Source organism: Argentina silus (genome assembly GCF_951799395.1).
Source record: "Argentina silus genome assembly, chromosome: 13".
Classification (NCBI taxonomy): Eukaryota; Metazoa; Chordata; class Actinopteri; order Argentiniformes; family Argentinidae; genus Argentina; species Argentina silus.
This window is the reverse complement of record NC_139667.1, coordinates 13,950,452-13,964,361: the sequence shown is the minus strand read 5'-3', so window position 1 is coordinate 13,964,361 and position 13,910 is coordinate 13,950,452. Positions and strand designations below refer to the sequence as shown.

At 44.9% G+C, this 13,910-nt stretch overlaps 1 protein-coding gene across 2 annotated transcripts; it reads left to right on the top strand.

Moving 5' to 3' along the window:
- Window positions 1-6,070: 6,070 nt before the first annotated feature.
- Window positions 6,071-13,592, top strand: g2e3 (G2/M-phase specific E3 ubiquitin protein ligase). 2 transcript variants are annotated; one of them, XM_083682981.1, is made up of 15 exons: window positions 6,071-6,139; window positions 6,448-6,548; window positions 6,947-7,044; window positions 7,340-7,441; window positions 7,648-7,772; window positions 8,164-8,326; window positions 8,622-8,728; window positions 9,369-9,485; window positions 9,599-9,723; window positions 9,972-10,074; window positions 10,366-10,688; window positions 11,019-11,200; window positions 11,532-11,704; window positions 12,179-12,390; window positions 12,839-13,592. In XM_083682981.1, exons 2-15 carry the CDS (start codon window positions 6,506-6,508, stop codon window positions 13,081-13,083), a joined length of 2,118 nt encoding a protein of 705 aa, XP_083539107.1. In that variant the 5' UTR covers window positions 6,071-6,139; window positions 6,448-6,505; the 3' UTR covers window positions 13,084-13,592. The 2 variants fall into 2 exon arrangements, with proteins under 2 accessions (XP_083539107.1, XP_083539106.1); XM_083682980.1 differs by having other exon boundaries at window positions 6,091-6,208.
- Window positions 13,593-13,910: the final 318 nt, after the last annotated feature.

Below are 13,910 nucleotides of genomic sequence, written 5' to 3'. Positions count from 1 at the left end.
CTAAACAAAATATTTTTCATGGGAATTGTGTTTGAATTGTGTTGTTTGAAAAGAAGGTCATGGCCAAGTTAGGATGATGACTAGTCTGGGTAGTCCTCACCATGCCCTCCGTGTTTGTGTGTGTGTGTGTGTGTGTGTGTGTGTGTGTGTGTGTGTGTGTGTGTGTGTCTGTGTGTGTGTGTGTGTGTATGCGTCAGAATATGTGTGTGTGTGTGTGTGTGCATGTGTGTGATGTTGAAGAAGTTCATGATCCCCCTAACTCAGTAGTAAACTACTAATCCAAATCTCTCCCCCATGGTGAATCCCCGTCCCCCGGTCCTCCCTCCGCCCCCCGCTGCAGACAAGTGTGTTGCAAAGCAAGCGCCTAATCCCGGGGATATATCTCAAATATGGACAAATTATTTACCAACACTGGGCCGGGGGTTCAGCCTCCCCGACAGCCAGCCTGGCAACAACAGCAGGGGGAGATCTTCTCCAGACATCCCCTCAGCAGCTGCCTTCTCTGGATCTTATCTTCTCCTGGACGACTTGCTGGACATATGGTGGCCGTCACAAGCACAGAGATGTCACCTACTGTAAGGCCCATAGCAATCGGCTTTACCTTTTCACGCAGATATTGCACTTACGCTACTGTATAGTGCACAGAGACAATGAGATACACACTGTACTCTATGTTCTACACCAGAGACATGAAGCTACTGTACACACCTTGCAGCAGAAGGTAGGTTTCCAATTCAGCTTCGTATGAAATGACAAAGATATCCTGAGATGATATTTGATGAATTAAACCAAAGGGAGACCAGGTTTGATATAGTTTAACATTCAGTCAGAGTGTGTACTGTCTACGTGACAGTAAGTGCCTCTCTCTCTCCCAGGGTGTCAACACTACAGCACAGTCTCGCCCCACCCCAGAACCCCCCTCTCTCGTTTCACTATGAATGCTGTTAAATTAATCATATTTCAACTATTTGACACCTTAAACATTTTGACAATGATAAATTATAAGCTCTGAATATTAATTGTGGCCCTTAAAAAGTATTTCACTCCTTTGTCTTTGGGGAATGTGCAGGTGTTAACATATGGAGCTAATTGACTAGTTGAACCAATTAAGCCAGAGTCTTGGCATAAATGTAGAGTATTACTCTAATATCTGTGCTATACCTGCAGCGCTGATAATGGGATCATCACGTGTGGGCACCAATTATCTGTGTGTCAACTCTTGTGTTTTTTTTACTGTATTTATTTATGTAGCTCTGAGCAAGAGAGAAGGAGGAGGTTGTCTTCAGATAAGAATGTTTTACCTTAGGCTATGTCAAAATGTTTCTGTAACAATGTGAAGTGTTCTCTATTTCTGTGTTATAATGTTACTAAAGGAATGTTGAGAATGTTACAAGAATCATTTTGTGAGAGAAACTGCTCTTTTTGATGTGTCTGTCAGTCAGTCTGTCTGTCTGTCTGTCTGTCTGTCTGTCTGTCTGTCTGTCTGTCTGCCTGCCTGCCTGCCTGCCTGCCTGCCTGTCTGTCTCTCTCTCTCTGTCTGTCTGTCTGTCTGTCTAGCTGTATGTCTGGCTGCCTGTCTCTCTGCCTGTCTCTCTGCCAGTCTCTCTGTCTGTCTATCAGTCTGTGATATGTTCCATGACCATATCATCATCCCAGCCGACCAATCACCTCCCAGCCACTCCCCCTTTGTCACTCAAGAGCGGTTGCTATGAAACAATCTTGCATAATTCATTTACACCCACTGCATGCAAATATGTTGACAATTAACCCCTTTTGTTTGCATAATAAATGTGGGTATTTAATGTGAGCTCATCTGTACGCACGCTGCTAGCAGGAACAACACGTAGCTGCACCATTGTGAGAGGCGCAACGCCCCACCCCCTGCAATCATCCCCCCAATACCTGATTTTACAGCAGCAGCCGAAGGGAGAAAAGGAACTGTAAATTACCCCTACCACGACTCCCTACTGTAATTACTACTCTGCATGCACCAAGAGGCCCATTGATGTGCAGATGAAGATGGACGATGTGTGTGTCGCTGAAAGAACTCGTGTTTTGGTTCTGCTCTGTCAAAAGAACAGCTGGGTTGCCATTTTCTCTCAAATTAGATTTTCGCTGAAGCACTGTGCTGTAAAATTCAAAGGCGCGCTGCTCAAGTTTTTTCTCCCCCTTAATTTATTACAAAGAGTAAGTCAGAAGGGCAGGGTGTCAAGTCAATCTGGAAGCTGTGAGAGTGGCAAGAGGAGGTAGAAGCCATCCTCTTTATTAGACAGTTGAAAGGTTGAAAGGTAAATGTGGCTTTCCAGCATTCCCTCCCATACACACAAAGCAGCTGTCGAGGCTTGCAGGAGTTGAAAGTGAAAATGAAAAAATATGAATGAGTATACTGAATACTGAGTGTAAATTATGACATAAAAGTCAAACCTCATATCGTTATCTATCAATCTAATAGCCATGCATACATCCACCTGAGGAACATTCAAATGACCATTTATAACACCAATAACCCACCAATAACCTCTCATTACATCTGTTCTAGTTTCCGTCATTGTCATGAAACATCTCACACACTTTTGAAAAGAAGGAGACAATCAAGCCAAACTGCAAACAGCTGAAATGTTGAGAAAGTGAGAGTAGAGTCTGTGTGTTCCAGTGTAAATTCAGGTGAGTTAAGGTGAGCGGTATTACCTCTCTGTCTCCAGTGCCCCTGTCCCTCAGCCTGCAGATCTTCACTCTCTGTTTGTTTTCACATTTTGTGCGTTTCTCCTTTGTATGGAAACAGTGGTCAGTGATACCCCGGCCATGTGGAGACACACACTCAGGCTCCTCCCATCCTGGAACCTCTGTGCCCTGAGGATGAGGAGAGAGCACACACACACACACACACACACACACACACACACACACACACACATAGATGCACATGCACACACATATACAGACACACGCAGGCACGCATGCACACACAGGCACGCACACACACACACACACACACACACACACACACACACACACACACACATATACACACACAGGCATGCATGCACACACACACACACGCACGCACGCACGCACGCACGCACACAAAGCCCAGGCCACCCTAGTCCGAACCATGCTTGTCCCTTGACATCCAATCACAACTTAGTCTCCTCGTCTCTCATCCACATCATACTATCATTGGACAGAATAATCCCTCTCATTTCTGTAAGGGTGATCTGACCTAAGCCTAACTTTATGGTCTCATCCAGAGGCATGTACCTACATCTGTGAGAAGCGTTTTCCCCACAGCCGTTGCATGCACCATCCCATCCTCTTTCCATCTTTAGCCATACTTTCTTTCTAATCATTGTTCACATTTTACCAATACATTTCATACAATATATTCTGTGTGGAACAACAAAGTTTTGGTCAACATAAAATGAAATAATGACTCTTGAGTTCTTGGGAACAATGACAAAAAAAAAACTCTCCACTGACTCAAACATTGCTACCTTAAACATTGCTACTTTATCTTGTTATATACTACAGGTATACAGACACACACACCTGACATAAGCAAGCCTGTATTATCAAAGGTGTATCAAGTTAAGTTTCTAAAGGAAAGTCAAATTGTGTGGCTAGGGTGGTGCGATTTAAATGTATTCATGGTAAGAAAGAAAGCGATAGTTGCAACAAAGCAGCCAGCCCTGGATGCTATGAAGCCTTACCTTCACAGGGCTCCAGGCCTTTTCACATTTCTGATTAACTACCACATTTTATCACTCTGCAGACAACTCAATTTTCGTTAGAGGTGGAGGGAGGAGGGTGAGGACACAGGGCTGCAGATATGACACGGGGACCCCACTAGCGTAGAGTGCTGAAGCTGATAATTAGACTTAGCCGAATTCAGGGTCAGAGAGACAGAATTATTTGGTTTGTGTAGACAGCAATTTCTTTCAGCCACATGAGATGAGATATCACAAGCTGTTACAAATGTGCGCTGGGAAGCCGTCGGCGCGGGGTCAGAGTCACGGCTGTATTCCCCACAGCGATAGAGAATATTGAAAGAGCCAACTAACTAGGGACCAGATCATTTAATTTGACTTGTTTCAGAGCAGTGTGTCCCCCCACCTCAGCAGCCATCAATCTCAGAGGCTAGTTCACAGCTCTGACACAGCCTGATAATCATGTCTGAGTCCTTTTCTCTCTCCACACGGGAGAGAGAGAGAGAGAGAGAGAGAGAGAGAGAGAGAGGTGGGGACTGGGGGAAGGTTGCTGGTCACATCAGGGTCACTTCACTGCAACTCATCAAAAGTGGGAGAATTTAATGATGAGTTGGATGTCTCCTGTGTACGAACTCCCACTCTGCCTGTAAAAGGTGTTCAATACTGTGTCGGAGTGAGAGAATGTGTGTATGAATAGAAGATCTCAGAGTGGATGTAGTGTAAGCTCTATGGACAGGTTATGGCAGCAGTGATATCTCGTCCTGCAGTACCTACCACTGGATGACTCCTTATATCAGCTAAATGGCATATATTATTCATCTTTTATGGCCCCTTTTCTTGTATTGTTTTATTAATTTCAATGAACTTCATACAGTAATCGCTGCAGGTTGAGTGAGACTACTGCACAATGATATTGTTGTTGACACCAAAAAATATCCTCTCTGTAAGGGAGGCTGGTGGAGGTAGAAATTGGAGGACGGGCACATTGTAATGCATGGAATGGCCTGGAGGAATGGTATCAAACACACCTTGTAATGCACAAAATGGCATGAGGACTATTGTAACGCATGGAATTCCATCCCGTGCATTCCAATGAGCCCGTCCTTCGCCGTATTTTGCCATTATTCCACACATCCCCAGATGTTGTGACCATAGTCGTTGTGCGTATATACACAGAGACAGCACTGCTCTCTCTGTTCTCAAACACACACTGTAAGGCATGAACAACAGACAGCATCCTCTAGTCTGGTCTACTTCAATGGTGAGTAGTTGGATAGGTGAGCTAACTGCCTCTAAACTCATTCAGGTGAGAGAATGATCCCAGAACATGCTCCTTTGATCCATCATTGAATCCCCTGAACAAAAGAAAACATGGAGCTACATTCCCGTACACAACACTCCCCTCCTCCTCCCTCTATCTGTAGCAGCTTTGTATTTAGTCAAGCCCAGTACAACAGAGTGGCTCTTTTGTAAAGGTGTGTGTTTGGCACAGACAGGAGGTGCGCGGTGAAAAGCCCAGGAAGCCATCGGAGGACAGATGTGTAATTATGTTATTTTTACAGCCAGCGAGGAGCTCAGTGTTTGAGAGGAGGATTAGCATCACACCTGTGTATAATTGGCTAAATTAGCTTGTAGAACGCCAGATCTCTGAATAGCCTTGGACGTTGAGCCGTGGGGTTGGAGGAGGAGGGGGTGCGAGATGTAGAAAATCACAGGCGTTGTTTAGACTCCCCCATTGAAGATGTGTCAGGGGAGGACAGGCCTGGGCTGTAATCGTAGAGGTCAGGGCATAGGGAACACTTGCCTGTCCCCACAGTGGTGTTGACGTACACAAGCTACATCAGGTAGCTCAACAGCTTAGTATGTTGGTGTTGTTGGCTGGGCTTCGCTTCCATTCAGAGGAACCCACATAGCTATTTCCAAACAAAATGACAACTTGGTTGTTTCTTTTGAGATGCACTAATTGTATCAGGCTTTGAATTATCTCTGCTTTGCCTCATTATAAGGTAAGCTTGGTACACACACACACAAACACACACACACACACTATTCTGTCGATTTAAACATTGTTTAATCTATCATCATCAGAAACAGAGTTGCTATAAATAATGGGGAACCTCAATGGTAGGGATGAGTTTGGTACAATTTTCTTTTGGAAAAAGACTGAACAAAAGGAATTTATTGAACAGAGGAATTTATTGTCTGCTAGCACCATCTACTGGTCAATTCCTGCAATTATTTACGTTTTCAAATCCCTCCCCATCTTACAGGCACTTCATATGGACTTTTAATTTGAAAAGCTTATCGTCACTGCACCGGAAATGGGGCTGTCCCCTCCCCTTTCGGAATGTTTACGTTTGGTTTGAAATTAAACCACTCAAGGAAGGAGAGCGAAGAGGGAAACTTAAAAAGAGAAAACTACTCAAGTAGCCTTAGTGAGTGGAATTGGAGTTGCTAAATGCGGGTTTTGTAGGCGTTAAACAGTCTTTGCCTATTTTATATTGGTATGTTGCAGTTGTTTAGTACTCGCCATTATTGCTGTCATTTATTTGCCACTTTATCGAAAATTGCACTTAGCTAGCTAGCTAGCTTGCAAGCTAATGCCAGACTGACCACTGCCATTTCTTTGTTTATTTTGTGAAACAGACATGTAGCACGAAGCATTATTACTTATTTACATATATAAACACATATATTACTATATACATCTATGAATATATAAGTAATAATGTTAATTTTGCAGGTTATTTCGAGTTGAATAATCAAGTAGCTTGCTGGCCACGTCACCTCGAAACAATACAATGAAGAAGAGGAGAAGTTCTAGGGAAGAAAACTCTGAAGTCTGTGAGTGACTGGTTTGGACAGAAACTATATCTAACCTACCATGCTTTATCTGATCCTAATACTGTTAATCTTTTTAGAATGAAACATGACACTGCAAGCCTTCGAGGAGGGAGGAGAGGGTGGGGGAAGGGAGGGAGAGAGAGGAGGGCGTGGGGAAATCCTGTGTTATTTCCGAATGATGATTGTAAAAAAAATAATAAAAAAAACAATAGAAAGAAAGAAAAAAAAAAGGATTGCAAGCTTGGGTTAGGTAGCTGGTAGATAGTAGTTGTTCTTCACATCAATCTAACATTTGATTACGAGAAACTGAAAGGAAGCATGATCAGAGTGATGTTAGTCGGCTGCAGTATAGTGTTTCTGTACAAGCTACATGAACTTGACATGTCTCTGTGTTCTAGGCTGTGCACTTTGTAGACTCAGTGACAATGCTCCTGACAAGTATGGTGAGAAGATCACACTCAAAGAACACAAACTCACCGTGCACTACTTTTGCCTGGTAAGAGTTTTAAAGTGTGTGTGAGTGAGAGCGAGTATGTGTTTTAGTGTGAGTGAGTGAGAGCGAGTATGTGTTTTAGTGTGAGTGAGTGAGAGCATATGTGATTAAGAGTGTACGGTAATATGGAGAGATATTATTGTCTAAAGGTCTTGCTTATGGGGAAAATGTGGGTATAAGTGACACAATTTCCCCCCAAAAAGTTCATTTGCGTTGATGCAATTTATTGCTCATGAAAGTAATGACAGCTTAAATGTCCGGAGTCAGACTGTTTCATCTATGATGTTGTATGTCCCAGCTGACGTCCAGCGGAGTGTACCAGCGTGGAAAGGAAGATGAAGGCATCTATGGATTCCTGGTGGACGACATCAAGCAGGAGGTCCGCAGAGCCTCCAGACTGGTAAGTGTTGTTAAGTTTGGAGTGTGAGCTTTTACTCTTATTCAATCAAGATTTTGTCTTCAGAAGTTCTTGATGTTTTGCTCTCTGTACCTGTGTGTGTGTGTGTGTGTGTGTGTGTGTGTGTGTGTGTGTGTGTGTGTGTGTGTGTGTGTGTGTGTGTGTGTGTGTGTGTGTGTGTGTGTGTGTGTGTGTGTGTGTGTGTGTAGAGATGTGCAGGCTGCAAGAAGAAAGGTGCATCAGTTGGCTGCTATGTCAAAAGCTGTAGGAAAATGGTCCACTTTCCCTGTGGGCAAGAACAACAGTTTATCTTCCAGTTCACAGACCTATTTTCGTAAGTGACAAGAAGAGCGTGCGTGTGTGTGTGTGCGTGCGTGTGTGTGTGTGTGTGTGTGTGTGTGTGTGTGTGTGTGTGAGTGAGAGAGAGAGAGATGGAGGGATGGAGGGAAATCCACCGGATCTGCTATTATGCACTGTCTAGACATGTCCTCATCACAACAATGGACCACTTAGAGGTTTGTAAACATCTGACTTTAGAGTGAGCTTTCCTTTAAAACAGGCACTCCAGCGAAAAGAAAACAGCTCTCGGGTATTCTCAGTTAATCTCAGAACCCAGAATCTCCTTCGTAGAGAGTCTGATTTGTGTGAGACTAAGTCTCAGTTAAAGTCATGGTCGTTGTGGCGACCTTTCTTTCCGTTATTCAACTGTGAATGTGTGTCCCCAGGTCCTATTGTAAGAACCACAGTCCCACCCAGTCTGTGTCGTCGTGTGCCAGCGGGCCCCTGTCCTGCTCAGTGTGTCTGGACCCTGTAGAACCCGCCCTGTCCTATTACGTTCTCAGGTGTCCTGCCTGCCACACCAGCTGGTTCCACAGAGACTGTGTCCAGGTAAGATTTGTATTTATCCTTTACTTAACCAATCTGTTTTTCCTGTCCATGAGATAACATTAGACTTGGAATAGTCTCCCGTGCTAGACTTTACAGCTAAAGCATAATGTTGGTATACATATTTGTCTGGCCTGGCGAGATTAGATGCAGACTGACTGAATTCACTACCTGACCTTAGGGTGAGAAGTGTGCTCTATTGAGAGTAGTTTTGAACCATTTAATCTGTTGTGACAAGTGTCAGCATTGAAGCGTCTGTATTCAAAAATGATATAAAATCAATACACCCACCCCACAGCATCAGGCCCACAGTGCTGGAAAGTTCTTCTTCAGATGTACCCTCTGCAGCAACAAGGACCAGTTCCAGCAGGAGATGCTGCGGATGGGCATCTACATACCTGAGAGGTAGAACTCACCTGTTAGAGTGTCTCTCCCACAATGGAAGGGCATACACCTCAAGCACTGGGAATTGTGTGTGTGTGTGTGTGTGTGTGTGTGTGTGTGTGTGTGTGTTTTTACTGCTGTGATAAGTTAAGCCTTATATATTCCATTTGCTTCCAGTTGAAAGCTGCAACACATACTGTATGTTCTAATGGGCATCCACATACCTGACAGGTAGAACTCACCTGTTAGAGTGAAGCAACACATACAGTTCTTTGTGTTGTAATGCTATGTATTACAGCTTTCTTTATCTAGGATCCCAGATCTGCATGTTCTGTAACCAACCCCGCTGACCCTCGCTGTCACTCCATACCAGGAGAGGCTGGTGGAGGTAGAAATCAGAGGATGGGCTCATTGTAATGCATGGGATAGAATGAGGAATGGAATCATGGAATAGAATGAAGAATGGTATCAAACCTGACTACAATTCCTCATTCCATTCCATGCATCTCAATGAGCCCGTCCTCTGATTTCTACCTCCACCAGCCTCCCCTTCTCCATACACAGCAATGCTTCTTAGGAGTGGACTCACACTGGGCTAAGCACACAGAGATGTAGGATGACCAGGCTATTAAGAATTTCCTCTGTTATCTGTGTACCACAGAGATGCATCCTGGGAGTTGGAGGAGAACGCCTTCGGAGAACTACTGCAGGTGTACCAGCACTGCGACGCTCACAAATGTCTCTCCCACAGAGGAAGGGCATACACCTCAAGCACTGGGTATGGTGTGTGTGTGTGTGTGTGTGTGTGTGTGTGTGTGTGTGTGTGTGTGTGTGTGTGTGTGTGTGTACTGCTGTGATAAGTTAACCCTTATATATTCCATTTGCTTCCAGTCGGTTCGAAATAGTGCGCTGCAAGCTCTGTGGGTCCAGTGGCACCCATCGGAAGTGTTCGTCCTTAAAGGTGTCAGAGACCAACTGGGTGTGTGTGGACTGTACTGCAGCCGTGGACGGGAAAGGTAAGACCATCTACAGGGGAGGATGCCCCCCCACTGAGCCTGGTGCCTCTCAAGGTTTCTACATACCAGGGAGTTTTTCCTTGCCACTGTGCCCTAGGTTTTTCATTCCACAAGGGAGTTTTTCCCTGGCTTGCTTTTAGGGGGTCTACAGTTGGGCCTCTGTTAAGGTATCAAACATGTGTACCTAGTGTGTCCCCTGATACGGTGTTGTTTCTGTCTCTATAACCAGTGTTGTGTTTTCCCCACAGCAGCCTTACCCAGACACAGCTCTCCTCAGTCAGCAGAGCAGGGAAGAAGCAGGACAGGCAAAAGGCGTCTGTCCTGCCTCAAGTCCAACATCCCCCTTAAAAGGTACGTCTGCTGTACATCCTGTGACTCAGGGGAGGCTGGTGGAGGTAGAGATCGGAGGACGGGCTCAAATATGTTTAAACTCATTCTATTCCATGCATTGCAATGATTTTTTGCACAATCCATTCATGTGTAGATAACAGTGAAGGCAGAAATGGAGGACAGGCTCATTGTAATGCATGGAATGGACTGATACCATTCCTTATTCCATTCCGGCATTACAATGAGTCCATCCTCCGATTTGTACTTCCACCAGCCTCCACTGGTAGATTTAAAAATCCCGCTCTCTGTCAGGCCATCTCTATCAGGGGGCTCTCCCATGGGCCTCCTACAGGCCCTGGCCAGCCAGATACCACCCGTCCAGAAGCAGGCACCCCTACTGGTGGTGAGTGGTAGTGTGGTCCTGGAGGCTGGACTGGAGCTGGTGAATAGGAGTGACTTCGACTCGTCCCAGGCCCTCTCTGTCAGGTTCAGCAGTGTCAAGCAGCAAAGCCCGGGGAACCGCTCTACTGGAGGAGACACACGGCATTTCCTCAGGCTTCTAACACAGCAGCTGCAGAGCTCTGTGCTCTTCCAGGGGCCCGATGGGGCCAAGAACCTGGTCCTCAACTCACAAGGTAGGTCAATAACCCCTCACTTTTTAGCTAATCCACATCTGAAATGATATTTTGGGGTTCTTTTTGAGAATGATTTGTCTTATCTACTGTATAAAGGAGTATATTAGGGTTTGTACAGGTCAGTGGAGGTAGAACTCTGAGGGCGGGCTCATTGTAATGCATGGAATGGAATCAGGAATGGTGTCAAACACGTGTGTTTAATACCGTTCCTCATTCCATTCCATGCATCACAATGAGCCTGTCTTCCTTCTACCTCCAGCATCCTCCTCTGGTACAGGCCCAGTGTCTTAGTTTGTCCTTGTTGTCTCCCTGTGTCCTGCGTCTCCCCAGCCCTGCGTGAGGACCTGTACTTTGATGTGGGCTGTCTGCTGTCCCTCAGCCTGGTCCATGGAGGCCCCCCTCCAGCCTTCTTCTCCAGGGCTCTCTACCAGTGTCTCTTCAACTACCCCAGGGACACCCCCCTCACTGTGAACCACATGGAAGACACACGCTTCAAAGACAAAGTCAAGATGGTACGTCTTTTAACACGTCTTTTTTATCTTGTTTTTGGTTACGTTCTAGTCTGTCTATTCCAGGGATTATTAAATCTCATGATTTTAAACTCTCATGAGAAACCACATCAATACGTAACTGTTTTAAAAGACAGACTGGAATGCTCTTTGATGGCCTTTCAAAGCTGTGTGTCACATGCGTCTTCATATTGGTCCAGTGGAGGTAGAAATCGGAGGACAGGCTCATTGTACATGTGTGTTTGATACCATTCCCCATTCCATTCCATGCATTACAATGAGCCCGTCCTCCGAGTTCTACCTCCCCTGTATTGGTCATATCCTCCCGTTTCAGATCCAGGAGAGCCAGTCCGTGGAGGCTTTGAGAGAGGCCATGCAGTCAGCCTCAGAGTACCTGGAGGTGGCTGGCTGCATGAGACACGTCCACAGCCTCTCAGACAAAGACAAGCTTGTAGAGGACATTGTGAGCTTCCATCTGATCACGAGAATGCAGTTACCATTTCAAAGGTTTGTATGTCTTTGGAAATTTGATAACTTTTGAGCTGCCATTGCTCAGACATATACATAAACAAGTAAATAAATAAAAAAGTTTCTGAAAAAAGTTTCAAACTATTCGCTACCATTCTCGTTATGACTACCATTCTAACTGTGTTTCAGACATTTTTACAAGCTTTTGTTAAAAGTCCAGTATTTTAGCTTTAAAATAGAGCTAAATGGCCATGACAAATCGGTAGCCATCAAGGAATGAGATCACATTACGAAGAATTTTTTCTAAAATCTGGTGTCGGGTAGGACACTGGCCTTTACGTGTCTATTTCACGTTTGGTTTGTTTACAAAGATATCCACATGTTTGGTGCTATTAGTAATCGTAACATATGCAGGTTTTCAAATGTCATTGTGGCCAGCAGGGGCAGCAACACGCAAAACTATATGCTGGACCTTCAACAAATGAACACAATCTCTCCCTCTGTGTGTTCTAGGTTCTGTGAAGGCCTGAAGACCCTGGGGGTGTTTGACCAGGTCCAGAAGTTCCCTGGGCTTTTCCTCAGCCTGTTCTGTGGTCCTGTTGACAAGCTGAACGCTGAGGCCATGGCTGACCTGTTCACCGTCCAATTCTCAGACAGTCAGGAACCCTCAGCCAAAGAGAGCTCCATCGTCACCTTCTGGAGGCACTACTTACTGGAGTGTGAAGGTACTGCACATAGACCAGGGGAGGCTGGTAGAGGTAAAATTTGGAGGACAGGCTCATTGTGATGCATGGAGTGGAACACCATGTTTGATACCATTCTTTATTCCATTCCATGCATTACAATGAGCCGCCCCTCTGATTTCTGCCTCCACCAGCCTCCCCTGACTTAGACCCTAACATAATGACATGCAAGTCCCTGCATGTCTCTGTCTTGTTAGTCTAAAGTGGCATGCTTCCTTTCCTCGTCTCTACTCTTTTACTGATTTGAAAGCTCAGGATAGGTGAAAGCAATATGATATGGTGGATGCCTGTTGGGATGATCCTCTTTCACCTGTCCAATTCTTTCCAATCAGAGGGGATGATGGAGAAGATACAAGGAAAGGGGCCTCCCTTTATGCCCCCCCCCCCCTCCCCCCGACCCGACCTGACCAGTCTTTGTTTCTCATCACAGTGGGAAGATGTGCAACGTCACTAGAGGACGTGCTGGTGTTCGCCACCTCGGCTGATGTAGTGCCAGCTATAGGGTTCCACCCTCGTCCCAGCCTGTCATTCTTCCACCCCCAGGACCCAGCGGGGGCCTTCCCCGAGAGACAGCCCAGCAACAACCACCTGGTCCTGCCTGTGGTGCCCACCTACGACACCTTCAAGAAGCACATGGAGTATGCCGTGTGTCTCACTATGATGGAGACCATCTGATTGCGGTCTTGAACTTCAATTATGGTCTTTTCTATATAATCACAATTTATGTGTTAAGATGTAGCTCTCAACTTTCCGTTATGTTTTACTTTAATTTGTTGTTAAATCATGATCCCATATTGGCTTTGAATCAGGGGAGGCTGTTCATTGTAATGCATGGAATGGAGTGCGTTTGATGCCATTCCCTATTCTGTTCAATGTATTACAATGAGCCCATCCTCCATTTTCTACCTCCACTAGCCTCCCCTGCTTTGAATGCAGGTATGCTTGGGTGGTGGTTTGATGTTTGTGGTGCTACATTTCAGAATCTAATTAAGTCATTAAGTCAACACTCCTGATATTATGTTATACGTACTGTATCTGAACTATCCTGCTTGAATTAATGTTTACCTAAAAATACTTCCGTTTAATTTCTACCCTTATGCGTATTTGTTTGTCTTATGCTCATCATGTACCATCCAAGGGCATTATGTAACCACTTGTCTTGTGAATTCTCAAGCAATTTCTACACTCCAAATAAAATGCTTGAATCTTCTCTTGGGATGGTTGATGGCATTTATTAGTTAACTAGTTGTGAAAGATGGAAGATCAAATGGAATTGCAGTTGTATGCATTAGAGACTATTAAGCATGGCATTTGGATAATGGAATGTAAAGATCTCAAAGAACAGTGTTCATGTGTATACTATATTGATCACTGACTTATCCATGTCATAGTCGACTGATAAAGGAGACTAGTAAGATGCATAGACTTACAAGATGTTGCCTATGGTCGGAGTATGCCAAAGATGATAACAGTCAAATACGGTTAATACATATCTCGCTCTG